Source organism: Lepidochelys kempii, chromosome 8 (genome assembly GCF_965140285.1).
Source record: "Lepidochelys kempii isolate rLepKem1 chromosome 8, rLepKem1.hap1, whole genome shotgun sequence".
NCBI lineage: Eukaryota > Metazoa > Chordata > Testudines > Cheloniidae > Lepidochelys > Lepidochelys kempii.
In genome coordinates this window covers 65902426-65919248 of record NC_136387.1, presented here as the reverse complement: position 1 = coordinate 65919248, position 16823 = coordinate 65902426, and the positions used below count along the sequence as shown (strand labels likewise).

At 40.1% G+C, this 16823-nt stretch overlaps 2 protein-coding genes across 7 annotated transcripts in view; one reads left to right on the top strand and one right to left on the bottom strand.

Annotated features, from left to right (window-relative positions):
• CAMSAP2 (calmodulin regulated spectrin associated protein family member 2) overlaps positions 1-8518 on the bottom strand; it is a 171284-nt gene extending 162766 nt beyond the window's left edge. For 4 of the 6 annotated variants that reach the window (XM_073356781.1, XM_073356785.1, XM_073356783.1 and 1 more), the window contains exon 1: positions 7711-8518. In XM_073356781.1, coding sequence (XP_073212882.1) covers positions 7711-7849 — 139 coding nt within the window. In that variant the 5' untranslated portion in view covers positions 7850-8518. The remainder of the gene's footprint in view (positions 1-7710) is intronic. The other 2 variants (XM_073356782.1, XM_073356784.1) reach the window with 1 other exon arrangement.
• A 396-nt stretch (positions 8519-8914) lies between these two features.
• DDX59 (DEAD-box helicase 59) overlaps positions 8915-16823 on the top strand; it is a 69785-nt gene continuing 61876 nt past the window's right edge. Inside the window, exon 1 of the mRNA XM_073356791.1 lies at positions 8915-9086. The gene's annotated coding sequence lies outside the window, so the exon portion shown is untranslated. The remainder of the gene's footprint in view (positions 9087-16823) is intronic.

Below are 16823 nucleotides of genomic sequence, written 5' to 3'. Positions count from 1 at the left end.
AGAGCTACAAAAGGATCTCTCAAAACAGGGTAACTGGGCAACAAAATGGCAGAAGAAATTTAATGCTGATAAATGCAAAGTAATGAACATTGGAAAGCATAATCCCAACTATACATATAAGATGATGGGGTCTAAATTAACTGTTACCTCTCAAGAAAGAGATCTTGGAGTCATTGTGGATAGTTCTCTGAAAACATCCACTCAATGTGCATTGACAGTCAAAAAAGCAAACAATGGTGGGAATAATTAAGAAAGGGATAGATAATAGGACAGAAAATATCATGTTGCCTCTATATAAATCCATGGTATGCCCACATCTTGAATACTGTGTGCAGATGTGGGCCATCTCAAAATTTTATTTTTATATACATATATATATATATAGGAATTGGAAAAGGTTCAGAAAAGGGCAACCAAAATTATTTGGGGTATGGAATGGCTTCCATATGGAGGAGAGAGAAGACTGGGACTTTTCATCTTGGAAAAGAGGCAATTAAGGGGAGATATGATTGAGGTCTATAAAATCATGATTGGTATAGAGAAAGTAGATAAAGTGTTTACTATTTCTCATAACAAAAGAACTAGGGGCCACGAAACGAAATTAATAGGCAGCAGGTTTAAAACAAATAAAAGGAAATATTTCTTCACACAAGGCAGTCAACCTGTGGAACTCCTTGCCAGAGGATGTTGTGAAGGCCAAGACCATAACAGGGTTCAAAAAAGAACGAGATAAATTCATGGAGGATAGGTCCATCAAAGGCTATTAGCTAGGATAGGCAGGAATGGTGTCCCTAGCCTCTGTTTGCCAGAAGCTAGCAATGAGTGACAGGGAATGGATCACTTGATGATTAACTGTTCTGTTCATTCCCTCTGGAGCACCTGGCACTGGCCACTGTCCAAAGACAGGATACTGGGCTAGATGGACCTTTGGTCTGACCCAGTAGGGCCATTTATATGTTCTTAAAGAATTTGCAGTGAGGATCTCTCTGGAATTTATTCAGTGCACAGTATATACATTTAACTTGCAAACTGAGCAGGCTCTACCTGCTTTCCCAACTTTGTATGGAAGTCACTTGTATTTGGTTTAATGCACTCCTAAACTGCACCACACTCAATGGTTTTTGGGTTGAGGAACCTGTAAGCTGCACTGAAGCTGGTAGATGTTCAAAATTTACACACACTTGAACTCAGAGTCTAGTAGATGCAAATCTTGGTGCACCTTACAAACTCCATTACATCAAGAGTTCCAGTTCAAGCATCAATGTGTTTCACATTAGTTCTTCTAAACCGTCTTACAGAAACTTAACCAAAAATAAACACACCACCACAGAAACTAGAAAACTAGGAGAACCTAAGTTAACATTACACTTAAATCATTTACAGGATTATTTCCATACCTGCAATTGGGATATTTTAGCTCAAACAATTTCAATTCTATAACCATAACGCCACATAACTTCTGCTCAGATGTATCAGAAAACTTTACACCAAGATACTTCACATCTTCTGCACTGACAACAAAGCCTCATAGCATACCTACTCTTAACACAGAAGTGTGTCCACTAGACATCTGGTACATATGTGCAACCCCACCCAACCAAAATCTGTACTCTTATACATAGTGTCATTCTTGTGTGGTTTCTTCATCTAAACCAAAGCTTTCAGTTATTTTACTGTATTAACTTTAACCCTTTTAAAATGTCTCCCATGGGAATAGTAGATTCTAGAATCTCCAACAAAGACCCAGACTGTTTATATTGACTCCCACCACATATTAGTAGAGCATCTGCAGCATAATTCTGAGAAAGTGAATTATCAGGTAAAAACTTTTCAGAACTCCTGCTTAATGCAAGCTCAAGAATAAAGTGCTTTGTAGTCTATTACTTCAATATTATAACAGCATGAATGAATTTGGCCCAAAATTTTATACTATATCTAATTTGTTTTTGCAACTTAGAGCTTAAAAAAAATCAGTCTGATTCCCCTTAATTGTGAAAAGGATTCCCCGCCCCGAATCTGTACTGTGTAGACCTGTTTTCACTACAGAGTTGCCTTTTAAAATTCTCTCAGAATAGTTCACTTTCTAATGTGACTATGGTTCTAAGAGAGAAAGAACACAAACTCTTGAGATGTCTTCAAAAGATTGGCAAAGATCTTAAGGGCGTAAGTCTCTTGTACACTGTCATAAATATAAAGGGAAGGGTAAACCCCTTTAAAATTCCTCCTGGCCAGAGGAAAAATCCTCTCACCTGTAAAGGGTTAAGAAGCAAAAGGTAACCTCGCTGGCACCTGACCAAAATGACCAATGAGGAGACAAGATACTTTCAAAAGCTGGGAGGAGGGAAAAAAACAAAGGGTCTATGTCTGTCTGTATGCTGTTTTTGCCGGGGACAGAACAGGAATGGAGTCTTAGAACTTTTAGTAAGTAATCTAGCTAGGTATGTGTTAGATTATGATTTCTTTAAATGGCTGAGAAAAGAACTGTGCTGAATAGAATGACTATTCCTGTCTGTGTGTCTTTTTTGTAACTTAAGGTTTTTGCCTAGAGGGATTCTCTATGTTTTGAATCTAATTACCCTGTAAGGTATCTACCATTCTGATTTTATAAAGGTGATTCCTTTACTTCTATTAAAAGTCTTCTTGTAAGAAAACTGAATGCTTTTTCGTTGTTCTAAGATCCAAGGGTTTGGGTCTATAGTCACTTACGCAAATTGGTGAGGATTTTTACCAAAATCCCCAGGAAGTGGGGTGCAAGGGTTGGGAGGATTTTGGGGGGGAAAGATGTGTTCAAACTATGTTTCCCAGTAAACCCAGTTAAAGTTTGGTGGTGGCAGTGGAAATTCCAAGGGCAAAGAGTAAAATTAATTTGTACCTTGGGGAAGTTTTAACCTAAGTTGGTAAAAGTAAGCTTAGGAGATTTTCATGCAGGTCCCCACATCTGTACCCTAGAGCTCAGAGTGGGGGAGGAACCTTGACCTACACCGTGTTACAATGTATTTCAATTCTTTTCACTAGTCAGGCCTACCCTCCTTTAAGGTACATAAGGAATATAATATCAGCAGATTTCAGCCATTTGGTATGGAAAGCAGATTTTCTAAACTAAAGGCAAGTTCTTGTTTTCTTCCAAATCACTAATCTCATGAGTAGTCTGTTGAATTAAATAGACTTTAGCATACATGGTAATTCTTTGTGGATTTAAACCCAAAGATTGCCCTTCCAAAATCTCAATCAAACTTCACTCCCACTCCCAAGATTTTGGAAGTCTTACTTTTCGTGATCATATCCCCTTTGAAATATTAGAAGAATAAAGCTACTTCTAAATCTCTTAAATTGTTTGACAGTTAAAACACCTCTGCTTCCCAGCACCCTGAATTTTTTAAGAAGCTTCCTTTCATTATGTTAGATGAAAATGCATCTCTAGTGCAGATTCTCTCCAAAAGAAAGTCATTTCATAAAGGTCTTTCTAGGGAAAAGTAGTTTTAAGTACAAACATAATGCAACAAATCAATATTAATATTTCCAAGTCTCTAAAACAAACACAAGAAGAAATCAAGCTCTCACTGCATTATGCTTATGTTAGGAAAGAAATTGAGCTAAATACATTAAACAAAATGTATTAAGTTCATTTGACCAACACATACTGACCGCTAGATTAGAACCATATTAAATCCTGAATAATCACTGTAAATATGGCTCATAAAAATAAGAAATACATATAATCTCAAAGACCATTGTCTGGGACATAAAGTTTCTGTATTTGACTCAATTGTGATATTACCTGAATTCCACAACAGTGTCCCAAAATTTTAAGAACCAAAATATATCATATACAGTTATGTTAGAGAAATATCTTTTCCATTTGTCTGAGTCTAGTTACATAGTACTAGTACTTGCAGTTAAACAGTAGCCAGAAGCTAAAAGAATCGTTTGTTTATTTGCATTCATTTAAATTTGAATCTTGAACTTAACTCTCTCAAACAACGAGTACTTGTGGCACCTTAGAGACTAACAAATTTATTTGGGCATAAGCTTTCATGGGCTAAAACCCACTTCATCTGATGCCTGGAGTGGAAAATACAGTAGGAAGATATTTATACACAGTACATGAAAAGATGGGAGTTGCCTTACCAAGTGGGGGGGTCAGGTCTAATGAGACAATTCAATTAAAGTGGGCTATTAACAACAGGAGGAAAAAATCACTTTTGTAGCAGTAATTAGGGTGGCCCATTTCAAACAGCTGACAAGAAGGTCTGAGTAACATTCAAAAACCAGTTGGAGAACACTTCAACCTCCCTGGACACTCAATAACAGACTTAAAAGTGGCAATTCTTCAACACAAAAACCTTCAAAAACAGACTCCAATGAGAAACTGCAGAACTGGAATTAATTTGCAAACTGCATACCAAATTAGGCATGAATAAAGACTGGGAGTGAATGGGTCACTACAAAAACTAAATTTCCCCATGCTAATTTCCCCCTATTGCTACTCACACCTTCTTGTCAACTGTTTGAAATGGGCCACCTTGATTACCACTACAAAAGTGATTTTTCCTCCTGTTGATGATAGCCCACTTTAATTGAATTGCCTCGTTAGAACTGACTCCTCTCCCTCCCCCCACTTGGTAAGGCAACTCCATCTTTTCATGTACTGTGTGTGTGTGTGTGTGTGTGTATATATATATATATATAATATAATCTCTTCCTACTGTATTTTTCACTCCATGCATCAGATGAAGTGGGTTTTAGCCCACGAAAGCTTATGCCCAAATAAATTTGTTAGTCTCTAAGGTGCCACAAGTACTCCTTGTTTTTGCTGATACAGATTCATACGGCTACCACTCTGAAACCTTAAATCTCTCAAGTACCATCAGGGCAACATAGGCTTAGGACTTATCTGCTTGCAGTTATATTATGTTGAATTAAGACTATGCATTGATGTACCCAGTTAAATTTCAGCTATGGTTCATAGGAGAAGATTGTGTTTCTTCCTAACTCTGAAAGAACTGAAAATGGATGCTACAGGAGATGGAATAAGACTGAAAGGAAACAAATTCCTAGCATTATTTTTATATTCAAAGTTATTTCAATCTCATTCATGCTTCATATATGATGTTTTTAAATGACTATTTCCCCCATACATCTTCTGTTCTTGTGCTGTATGTTTGGCTCATATCATATGCAAATACAGGGTTAAACAAAGTCTACTCTTATCCCTTCCCAACCTCATTAAAGTCCATGACATTGCACAGATGTAACAGAGCTGAATCTGGAACTGTATGTTTGTTTATTATCAGTCCCATAGACACCACTCCAACAAGGATAGCACTGACTCCTTGATTTTGGTAAAGCATAACTGCCCCCCACAGAATACTTCAGAAGTCCTCTTGGAGAGGACAGGTTTCTCTTCTATAGCACAACCAAGTTGTTAAGAGTCACCCACATTTTTGTTTGTGTTGCACCATGCATTTAAAACAAGGCACATCTATCAGACCCCAAATGTACATTTTTACATATTGCATGTGTGTACAATATGTCTAAAGAAGAAACTGAAGATGCTTTTTATACCACAAAAGAAACCATGTGAACTCGTCCAAAATGGACAGATGGTGGAGGGATAGGACTTTTCTCCAAGATAAGGAATTATCTGATGGAGAAAACAGTATTTTAACTTGGGAAAGCAGAATGAAGGGAGAAATGCAAGATAGTTATTGATCAGTATTTTCTGTGAATTTAGGACAAAGTTTTGAAACCCCTTATTTCATTAGTGATCACTTCAAAATCTGTCACTTCAAGGTTTTATTTATATATATAGGGAATGAGATATTCACACACACTCTAAGCATCCTTTGTAGTTCCTTTTGGGTAAACATATGACAGCAGGTAGTAGAAATATGGCTTTCTTTGAAGAAAAAGTTGTAATCTATTCCAGGGAGAGCTTTAAAAATATGAAAAGGAGATGGTCAATCCTCCAATTCTGCTTCTGTTTCATGTCTAAAGGTAATGTATGCATTTCAAACATACAAGTTTTATGTATACTTCCATGCTCTCACCCTCAAATTCTAATATACCACGTGGTAGTAGTTCCTGGAGTTGAACACTGACTTGAAATTAGTCACAAAATTATGATCTGGAATACTTTAATGCTGTATACAATTCTATTTGACATTATTTCCATTAGTTGCATTAAGTGGGTCAAATACTAACAGAGAATTTAAAAGGCAAAAGCAGAGAATATCTGCTCTTAACTGATTACTTGTTGCATTTGCTTGTGTATCTCTCAGAATGAAAACCATAGGGAGGGACAAGGAAAGTAAAGGAATTTGGTTTGGATCGGACTTTTACAGAAAGCTAAGTAGAAAGAACCCTACAGGTTGCTTTCCACATTCAGTCCAAACTCAGCTAATAAAAACCAAAATAGCTCAATCGCCTAAAGAATTTGCAAAGCCACACCAGAATAAAACTCTACCATATCTGAATCTACAGCCACAGTGCATATTCTATACCTCATATGATCATGGGGGGGGAAAGACCTGTTTAGTTCATATACATGCAAGCCTACAGAACTGAATCACCTAAGGACATTAAATTACATCACCTCTGAAGACCCCAAAACAAATTATTCTAAGAATTTTCACTGCCTTAGCATTTTAGTGCTCAAATTTGCATTGATTAAAAAGAGATCATGAATCTGAGCTCTACAAAATATAAAAGTATTGTACAAAATAAATTGCTTTGCAATAACCAGAAATGGTTATTTCATACAGAAACGGCTAATATATAGCACAGCCAGTAGTCATGGATTTTTTTTTTTTTTAAATATAAAGAGAAAGGCTGTTGTCGGGTATTACCAGCTCCTAATGACATCAAAAAGATACATCTTTTAGCCCTATTACAATATGCAACAGTACTCTGGCTACATATGCAACTGTTGCAGAATTCCAAAAGGAGAAACCTTTTCCTGTTATTCTACAGAGGACAGGGGGGAAATGATTGATTGTTCCTGCACACTCTTTCTTTCAAAAATATCAACAAAACTGTTTTATAAATTGAAAATTAAATAATGATATAGTTAAATCACACATTTTTTTGTATTTTTTAAATGTTTGCCCTCAAAAGATATTCTTAGTAATATTTCTGATATAAGTCTGATATTCCTGAAGGCCCTGGTTTTTCGAAGCATAGAACTAATACTTTTCAGAAGCATTAAAATAAACGAATGTTATACAGTCAGACAGAGAGAATTCTATACAGGGTTGGGTGACAATTGACATTAAATGCTCTTTCTCCTGGAATCCAGGTTATTGCTTAATCTTTACCCATCTGAGTGACTATAGGCTTACCATCACACATATCAAAACTAACAGTGCACATCCATATCCCCCTCTACCTCTCAGCTCTTCAACGGAAAACAACTATTTTTGTATTACAACAAAAAATGTGAATGGAAAAACAATACACAGAGTTTTGTAAGGCTGAATACCCCCAAATAAACGCAATTAGACACACAAACATGACACTCAGTGACGGAAATAGCGTTGATACACGTAAGAAAAAAAGACAACAGGTATTCGAAAATAAAAACCACATGATCAAGCAACAGATCAAGATGATTTTCTCCTCTGCAATTCCCTTGGGAATGGCTCACGTCCGCAGTAGTGAAGCGACCAGGCAGGAACCAGCATCAAAGAAAGGGAAGAAGACGCCACCTACCTGTCCCAAAGGCTTTGGCCACCAGCCACGCTAGATTACAGGCGATTTTTGCTCTGGTGAAATCATAATGGTCAAAAGGTTTGACGGCAGGAACAATGAACGTCTTTCTCATTTCCTTGATGTCTGCAGCATCCCCCATCTTTTTACAGCACCTTCTCTTTTATTTACATGATTATTCTTCCCAAGTCCTCCCCCACAAAATAATAATAATAATAAAAAAAAAACCGTATACAAAATAGACGCAGCAGCCGCCGCCGCCTCCGGTGATGATGAACTCAGCTGTCCCTATGGGGTGACGCCTCCTCTGCCCAGGAACGTAGCAGAGCCTCTGCTTTCTCCTTCCCTCGCTCTTTGTCTCAATTCATCCAGGCAAGGCCCCCGCCCCCCAAAATGACAAGTTGATAACCCCCGCTCCCTTTGCTAGGGAAACACCCCCCCCCGGCGAGGGCTGAGCCCGCGGGGATCCCCCCGCCCTCCGCCGGCAGGGACGGAGCCCCCGCGGGAGCTGGCCGTGATTTCCCCGCAGCGGCAGGAAGCGGGGACCTGGCCCTTCCCGGCCGCCGCTGAGACACAAGAGATGTCAAAATTCCCAGCGCAGGCTCCGGGCGCGGCGCGGCCCCCGCGCCTTCGCCTCCCCGCAGCGGAGACCCCCGGTGGGCGGGGGCGGCGGCGGCTGCCCTTGCTAGCGCCCCGGCTCCCTTTGGGGCTGCCGCAAATTAACGCCTCTCGGCTCCTGTCCTGTCTCGCCCAGCCGCTGCGGCTTTCCCCAGCCGCTGCCGCACTGGATGGCAGAGCAAATCCGCGCACGGCGCATGCGCCCCGCGCCCCCTCCTCCGCGTGAAAGGGCCCTGGCCTGGGCTGGGCGCAGCGACTGGCTAGGGGCGGGGCCTCCCCAGCCCTGGCGGGGAATGGCGTCACGTGGCCGGCCGGACAATGGGGCATTCTTGACGCCAGGCCAAGGGCGGGCAGCTCCCAGGCGCAGCCAGGCCTCGGGGGCCCAGTGCCAGGGGAGCGAGGGCGCTTCCCGCCGCGGGGAGGCAAGGAGCGCGTGCAGTGCTCCATGGACGTACCGAGAGGGACTGGAGCAGCGGCCGCACGAACCCTCCCTCTGCATAGGCCAGTCGCCAGGTGGGACCTTCCACAGGGGACACTAGGAAATCCACACGCTTGTCGACCCTGGTTGTTAACGTTTCTAGGGCACTTCCTGTCGTTGTGGGTTGTCCCAATGTCCTTGGCTTAAATCATTCCTCCCTATTATATTAGTAGCATTCAAGTGGTGCCTGAGAACCCCCTCCATGGACCAGTACCTCAGCGTGCTAAGCGCTGTACAAACCCATCAAAAAGATAGTCCCTGCCTCAAAGAGTTTACAATTCACGTAAGTTTACAACTCCTTTTGCTAGTGGGTGGTTGTTCTCAAGGAGGCTGCATTTGGGTAGGGTCAGCTGTCTGTAACTTGTAAAATGTTTTGGGGTGAAAAGGGATTATGATGGAGAAAATCTTATGCCAAGGAGTCTATAACTTTTTTTATTGTGTAGATTACATTTTAATTAAGAGATTCTCATGGACCATCTCCTGTCCAACTCATAAATGCATGGACCACCTTCCCTCATGACTGCATGAAATCTTTGGGACAATTTGCTTACATGGAACAGTAGTACCAGTAATGTTATTGTATTATTAAAATAAAATACACTATTGCATGTCTTTTAGTATGAATTATCAGATGGAAACAAGGAGCAAGCATTATTAGCCAGCTTTAGGTACAATAATAGCAAAAGATCTACAGATCAACACAACATACACAATTTGAGAACTGTATTATGCAATAAGAAAAATTTTACATTTGTATATATTTAAAGAAACAAGTGAGGACTCTCTGACCAACGTGTGTGTGTAGGCATACAATTTTTAATATTTTCTGTGCTGTGTTTTGTCAAAATATTTTTTATTGTTCTCTATCAGACCTTTTAACATTTAAATGCCAACAAACTGAAGAAGGCAAGAACTAGTTATATATAAATATATATTCCATAAAATAGAATTCCATACAAAAACATGCTACAGCTCCATTGTTTAACATCTAGAAGTCCAAAAATGCTATATTAAGGTTGCACACTAGCTGGGATGGGGATTATTGATGAGAAAGTAAACACAAAAAGTACTTACTTTTAAATAATTAAATCTGTCATTCCAATTTTATATATAACAGTTTTGATGTAATTCAACATTTGTGACATGTACTTGATAATGTTCCTGTATTGACGTACTGCCCCCTAGGCTTGGAATAGCCTCCCATCTCTGTCCACCAACCATTTTATCTTAATTCCTCTTTAAAATCAACTTATTTTTTAAATTCTTCCTCACTTAATGTTGCGTCCACACTCTCTACGTGAACTACTGTCCTGCGTTTCTTTTTATGCGAGAGTTAGATTCTAATACTGTTTTGGACTGGAACAGATTACTGTTTCATTATTTGCCCTGTGAGGCACCTTGTTTGCTTCTGATACAATTGCCTACATATCCATATTATGTATATATGATGGCATGGTGAAGTTTAAATTTGTATTGACATGAGTTTGGGATTATTAGTAATTGAGTGGAGAAGCCCTGAGTGAGTTATATAGCAATTCCAAAACAAATATCAAGAGATCATCACTTCCTTGTGTACATACAGTTCCTAACATAGTGGGTCCCGGATCCTGATTTCTGCTATATGAATTATTAGTAGTAGTAATAATGCCAAACCAACACAGAGACCCTGACTCAGGAGAGCAATCCCTATTCAGGAAGGGTTATTAAGCACAAGCTTAACTTTAAGACTTACTGAACAGAGATTATTATTTTTATGTTTTCATTATTATTTGTATTATTGTAGTGCCTAGGAGCCCTTTCGACATAAGCAGTTAGCTAATATTCAGGGTCTGATAGGGAGGGAAGTTGGTGATGGGGCCATGTATTTCTTTGATGCAGTCCTACTTATTAACAAATAATGTACATAAAGTCCTATTTCCCTGAACACAGCAGGGCTCAAACAGCAGAAGACCGTTTCTTTGCTCATGATTCTAAAGCCACTTTCCATCCAGGACTCTACCCAAAAACTCACTCTCTTAGCTTTTTCTCAGAAGCCCAAATACTGTAGCCATGATATAGCCCAAACTGGCTATACCATAATCCTTTTCACTTATGCTAAGTATCCCATAATTCCTTGCATTTGCTGAAGTAAGCATTTGTCATAAGCAGATAGAACAAATGTATCTTGATTCTGACAAGTATTCTATGTAATAATACAAGCTAGGGAAGTACCTTCAAAGACCAGTACCTAGAATGCTCGTATCCTAACAAAGGTAAGGGTGTGGCATGGCCCCACAGTACGCCAACATTTTTATGGCTGCCTTAGAACAGCGCTTCCTCAGCTCTCACCCTAACACTCCTACTCTACTTGCACTACATTAGTGACATCTTCATCATCTGGACCCATGGAAAAGAAGCCCTTGAGGAATTCCACCAGGATTTCAACAATTTCCATCCCACCGTCAACCTCAGTCCGGACCAGTCCACACAGGAGATCCACTTCCTGGACACTATGGTGCTAATAAGCGATGGTCACATAAACACCACCCTATACCCGAAACCTACTGACCACTATACTTACCTACATGCCTCCAGCTTTCATACAGACCACATCACACAATCCACTGTCTACAGCCAAGCTCTAAGATACAATCGCATTTGCTCCAATCCCTCAGACAGAGACAAACACTTTCAAGATCTCTATCAAGCGTTCTTAAAACTACAGTACCCACCTGCTGAAGTGAAGAAACAGATTGACAGAGCCAGAAGAGTACACAGAAGTCACCTACTACAGGACAGGCCCAACAAAGAAAGTAATAGAATGGCACTAGCCGTCACCTTCATCCCGCAACTAAAACCTCTCCAGCACATCATCAAGGATTTACAACCTATCCTGAAGGATGATCCCTCATTCTCACAAACCTTGGGAGACAGGCCAGTCCTCGCTTAAAGACAGCCCCTCAACCTGAAGCAAATACTCACCAGCAACCACACAACAAAAACACTAACCCTAACCCTATCCTTACAACAAACCCCGTTGCCAACTGTGTCCACATATCTATTCAAGGAACACCATCATAGGACCTAATCACATCAGGGGCTCGTTCACCTGCACATCTATCAATGTGATATATGCCATCATGTGCCAGCAATGCCCCTCTGCCATGTACATTGGCCAAACCTGACAGCCTCTACACAAAAGAATAAATGGACACAAATCAGATGTCAAGAATTATAACATTCAAAAACCAGTCGGAGAACACTTCAGCCTCCCTGGACACTCTTCCTACTGTATTTTCCACTGTATGCATCCAATGAAGTAGGCTTTAGCCCACAAAAGCTTATGCTCAAATAAATTTGTTAGTCTCTCTAAGGTGCCACAAGTACTTGTTCTTTTTGACCTAAAAGTGGCAATTCTTCAATAAAAAAATCTTCAAAAACAGACTCCAACAAGAAACTGCAGAACTGGAATTAATTTGCAAACTGGATACCATCAAATTAGGCTTGAATAAAGACTGGGAGTGGATGGGTCATTACACAAACTAAAAACTATTTCCCCATGCTAATTTTTGCCCCTACTATTACTCGCACCTTCTTGTCAACTGTTTGAAATGGGCCATTCTGATTATCACTACAAAAGTTTTTTTTCTCCTGCTGATAATAGCCCACCTTAATTGATTTGTCTCATTAGAGTTGGTATGGCAACCCCATCTTTTCATGTTCTGTGTGTGTGTGTGTGTGTGTGTGTGTGTCTTCCTACTATATTTTCCACTCCGTGCATCTGATGAAGTGAGTTTTAGCCCACAAAACGTTATGCCCAAATAAATTTGTTAGTCTCTAAGGTGCCACAAGTACTTCTCGTTCTTCTTGTTGATACAGACTAACACGGCTCCCACTCTGAAACCAGCAGCTGAAATGTATAACTTTGGGAGCAGACCTGCATAAGGTGAATGTAATATCACTGTACGAGACGGCTTCTCGGAGACTGGTATCATATAGAATCTTGTTCCTGTACTATATTAATCAACCTGACTGATATTGATTATTTGCTCTCTTGAGTATCCATCCACACATCCAAAGTGTGGTCAAGCAATTGACTATACAAATTGTCAACATTTATCCTGAAAGAAGGGCAGTTGTTACACCCACAGCTTCAATAAGATTTCATCCAACCCCTAGCCTCACACCTGCACACACCATCTGAAATCAGCAGAGCAACAAAATGTACATCAGCTGAGTATATACTATGGCACATAATTTTCTTGTGCTACGTACCGCAGTTATTAATCAAGCAAAACTCCTACTTAAGTTGATGGTGACTTCAATGAGAGGTTTGCTTAATTAAGGATGGCAGAATTTAGCTCTTTGTCCAGTATATTACTGTCAGTAATTATGCTTATCTACCTTGCATAATGACAGGTTTCAGAGGAACAGCCGTGTTAGTCTGTATTCGCAAAAAGAAAAGGAGTACTTGTGGCACCTTAGAGACTAACCAATTTATTTGAGCATGAGTGCTCAAATAAATTGGTTAGTCTCTAAGGTGCCACAAGTACTCCTTTTCTTTTTGCTTATCTACCTGACATTCTTTATCATTCCAGTAAATTAGGAGTGAATAAGTCTGCTTGAAATCAGCTATTCTTACTGCAGCTGTACTTGTGTTAATTTATTAAAGTTATAAAAAGAGCCCATCTGTTGGCAACTTTTGGTAAAGACAGACTTAATAAGCTGCATTATTAGTTCAGAAAACATTTAACTCGTTTAACGGATTACTGCTTTATGACCAAATTGTGGCTTGGTTTGTCAATGTGTGCAAGGGTATGTGAGAAGAAACCTCCTCTCCTACCCCCAATTGTGTTCCTATGCAGGGGCTAGCCATAATCCCAGTCCTTAACATCCAGAAAACATTAGAAAGGGGTTCCCAGACATGGTTGGCTTTTTTTTTTTTTTTTTACGCTTTACAAATTACACCTGTAAAACGGCACAGGCTTTCACCTACCCACATAATATTATATATCACTTTTTTTTCCCTATGACTTCAAAGCACTTTACAAAGGTGGTTAAATATTAGTATCTCCATTTAAAATATGAGGAAATTTAGGCAGAGAGAGCATAAGGCTGGTTTTTTCAGTGACTTCAACTAGAATTGTGAGTGTAAAGCACCTTTTAAAAATCTTGAGTTGAGCACTCATGAGCTAAGGCATACAAAATTAGTGGGCACATCTGAAAATTTGGATCTAAATGACTTGCTCAAGGTCACATAGTAAATCAGTTTCAAAGTGGGATAAGAAACAGGGTCGTCTGTCTATTAATGTCCTACTCTAATCATGACACCACACTGTGTAATGGGGTACACATGGAATACTATTCTTTTGCTTTACTGAGAGAGAAACCTCTGAAATATTTATTTCAGAAGACCTGTTTCATATTTTATTCCTAACAAAGTGCCTCCTGCTCTGTTTCTAGCTATACTGCATCTTGCTATGTTAGGTGTATCCAATTGTATGTTTCATTTAGATGACTGACTCAGAGAAGTGTTGGGATAGTGGAATAGCAGCAGCAATGGATCCCTCTTTTGCTAGGGGTCCATGAGTAGGGATTGAAGAAGGGGGAAAAAAAGTAGTGATACTTTCCCAAGCATCAAGTTCCACCCTCTTCAGAAGGCAACATGAGATTCCACTCTCGGTAAATTTTCATAACATAAAACTCTTTTCTTGTGTGTTTTGATGAGTAGTGAAACAGATAATGACATTTAATTTATCATTAGACTTCAGAACTAACAACCTCTTGATATTAATAGGGCAATCAGCAGCTCACAACTCTTTCGGAGTTGTTTTGAGGCTAACATCACTGCATTATAGTCTGTTCACATTTCATTCTCAACCATGTTTGTTTTAAATGATAGCTTAAATTCTGGAGCACAAGATGGCAGCCTCCAGAATATAGTATGTGTTCACCAAATCACTATGAAGTGACCCTCTCCACAGGCTTTTGAACTGGAAGGCAAAGAGACTTGTAGATAAAATATGAAATGAATTCATGGTAAATGTAACTGAACTACTATTAGTAGTAAAATAGCAAGAAGACAGCCTGAATGACATGATGGCTTTCAGCCTTTTTAAAACAGAAGACCAATAGAGTAAGGAGGAAAAAAGCATTCTAAGAAGCAAGAAGAGAGGTGCTCAAATGGTACAGGATAGATAGTTTTGTTTGATAAAATAACCATTGGGAGATTATTCCTCTAGGCACAGGACATTGATGGAATTCTGTAGTGTGTAATGCATGGCCACATTACTGCCAGACAGCATTATCTGCCAGAATCAGGAGTGCAAGTAGACCCTGGATCAGAGAAGGTGAAAACAAGCTAAGAAGGCAACTGGGGTCATGCTGACTCAATTAGAGAAAGAGCTCTGTAACCAAGGCAGAGAGCTTATACCAAGTTCCCCACTCCTTTGCACCAGGGACTTCAGTTTGGTTGCATGGGTGTGACTGAGAGGAGAATCTGACTGCCTGGAACCAGAAGATAAACGAGGGGAGGGGATGCTTGACAGAAAACAGATAAGCAGTAAGGATTTAGAGTATTTATTCATTTGTTTGTGTTGTGGTAGCACCGAGAGGTCCCAGTCACATATCAGGGCCCCACTGTGCTAAGCACGGTGCAGACACATACAGAGTAACAATGACAGTGTTATGATATTGTATGGCTAGGTAAGTAGTTATAAGCAAGATTCTGATTCCATTACTTGCTCTCATTTCATTTCTTAAAAAGGAGGGCCCAGTCACCATCTTGGAACAGGCCTTCACACCTTGCAGATCCTGAGGCATCAGCGGAAGGTCAGGGTTGTCTACAGGGAGGCCCAAGCCTCTATGCTGCTGTTGCATCTTTGGTAACCCTCCTTGCTCCAGTGGACCCATCCTGTAACAGCTTCCAACACACACCCCACTTAGAGGAAGAGGGCTCAGTGGCAGAGCAGGGAGCAGCAGAAATGTAGTTCAGCTTTTCACTGCATTACATTTCTGCCCTGAGCTCTATTGGTTGGTAGGGGGCTGAAGTGTGTTCCTCTTAGTCCCACTACTAACCAGCCCACTCTTTCTCCGGCCCACTCACTGCCTGCCTTCTCCCTCCATACTGATCTAGAGGAAGTGGGGAAATACTGCTGCAGAGGTAGTTAAAACCTCTTTTCTGGAAGTAGAGAGACATGAGAGGAGAGCCTCTTATTCACAGATCATGGGGAATAGCTGGATCCAGGCTGTGTGATGGTGGTGGTGATGATGAGGATGTTAAAAGGCTCCTGACAATTATATGGGAGTTGCAAGACTGTTTCAGTGTTGAATTGCTCAAGCATGTTTCTCCAGATTCATTCTGAATCCACAAATGACTTCTATGGGACTATTCATATAAGTAAAGTTAAATGCGTATAGTTAAATGTTTTAAGGATCAGGGTCCTAAATTCAGAAGTGACTCAACAAGAGAGTGTCATTTTAAAAAAAGGGAGGGGAATGGGAGGGATAGTGGTAGGACAGTTATATAGTAAGGCATATATTGTACAAATTGTGATCACCCTATTACTAGAGCCCTGCATGGATACAAATATCCACAGGTATCCACAGATTTGCAGGGCTCTACCTATTACATTCAATTTAAAATAAATATTATTTTACCTTTCCCTTTTTTATAAGCTAATGGAATAGCATAGTTTCAACTGACGATTAGCCTATGACAGATGCAATATGTGTACTGTAGCGCACAGTCAATTTAAAGCTGTGCTGGAGAAAGCACTCTAGAATACACTGCAGGGAACAATATTGCCACGGGAAAGAGCTTTACAAGGTGCCTCCTGACCTAACAGGTCTTTCCCATCTATGTTTTGAGATCCAGTCAACTGTTAGTGCTGTTCACAGCCTCAATCAACTTTGTTTAGACAATGAATGTGCATAGAAAATGAACTATATGATAAGCTGAAACAGTTTTGAATTAGAGTTAGGCCCTGATGCTCTAGACCAGTGGTTCCCAAACTTGTTCCGCTGCTTGCGCAGGGAAAGC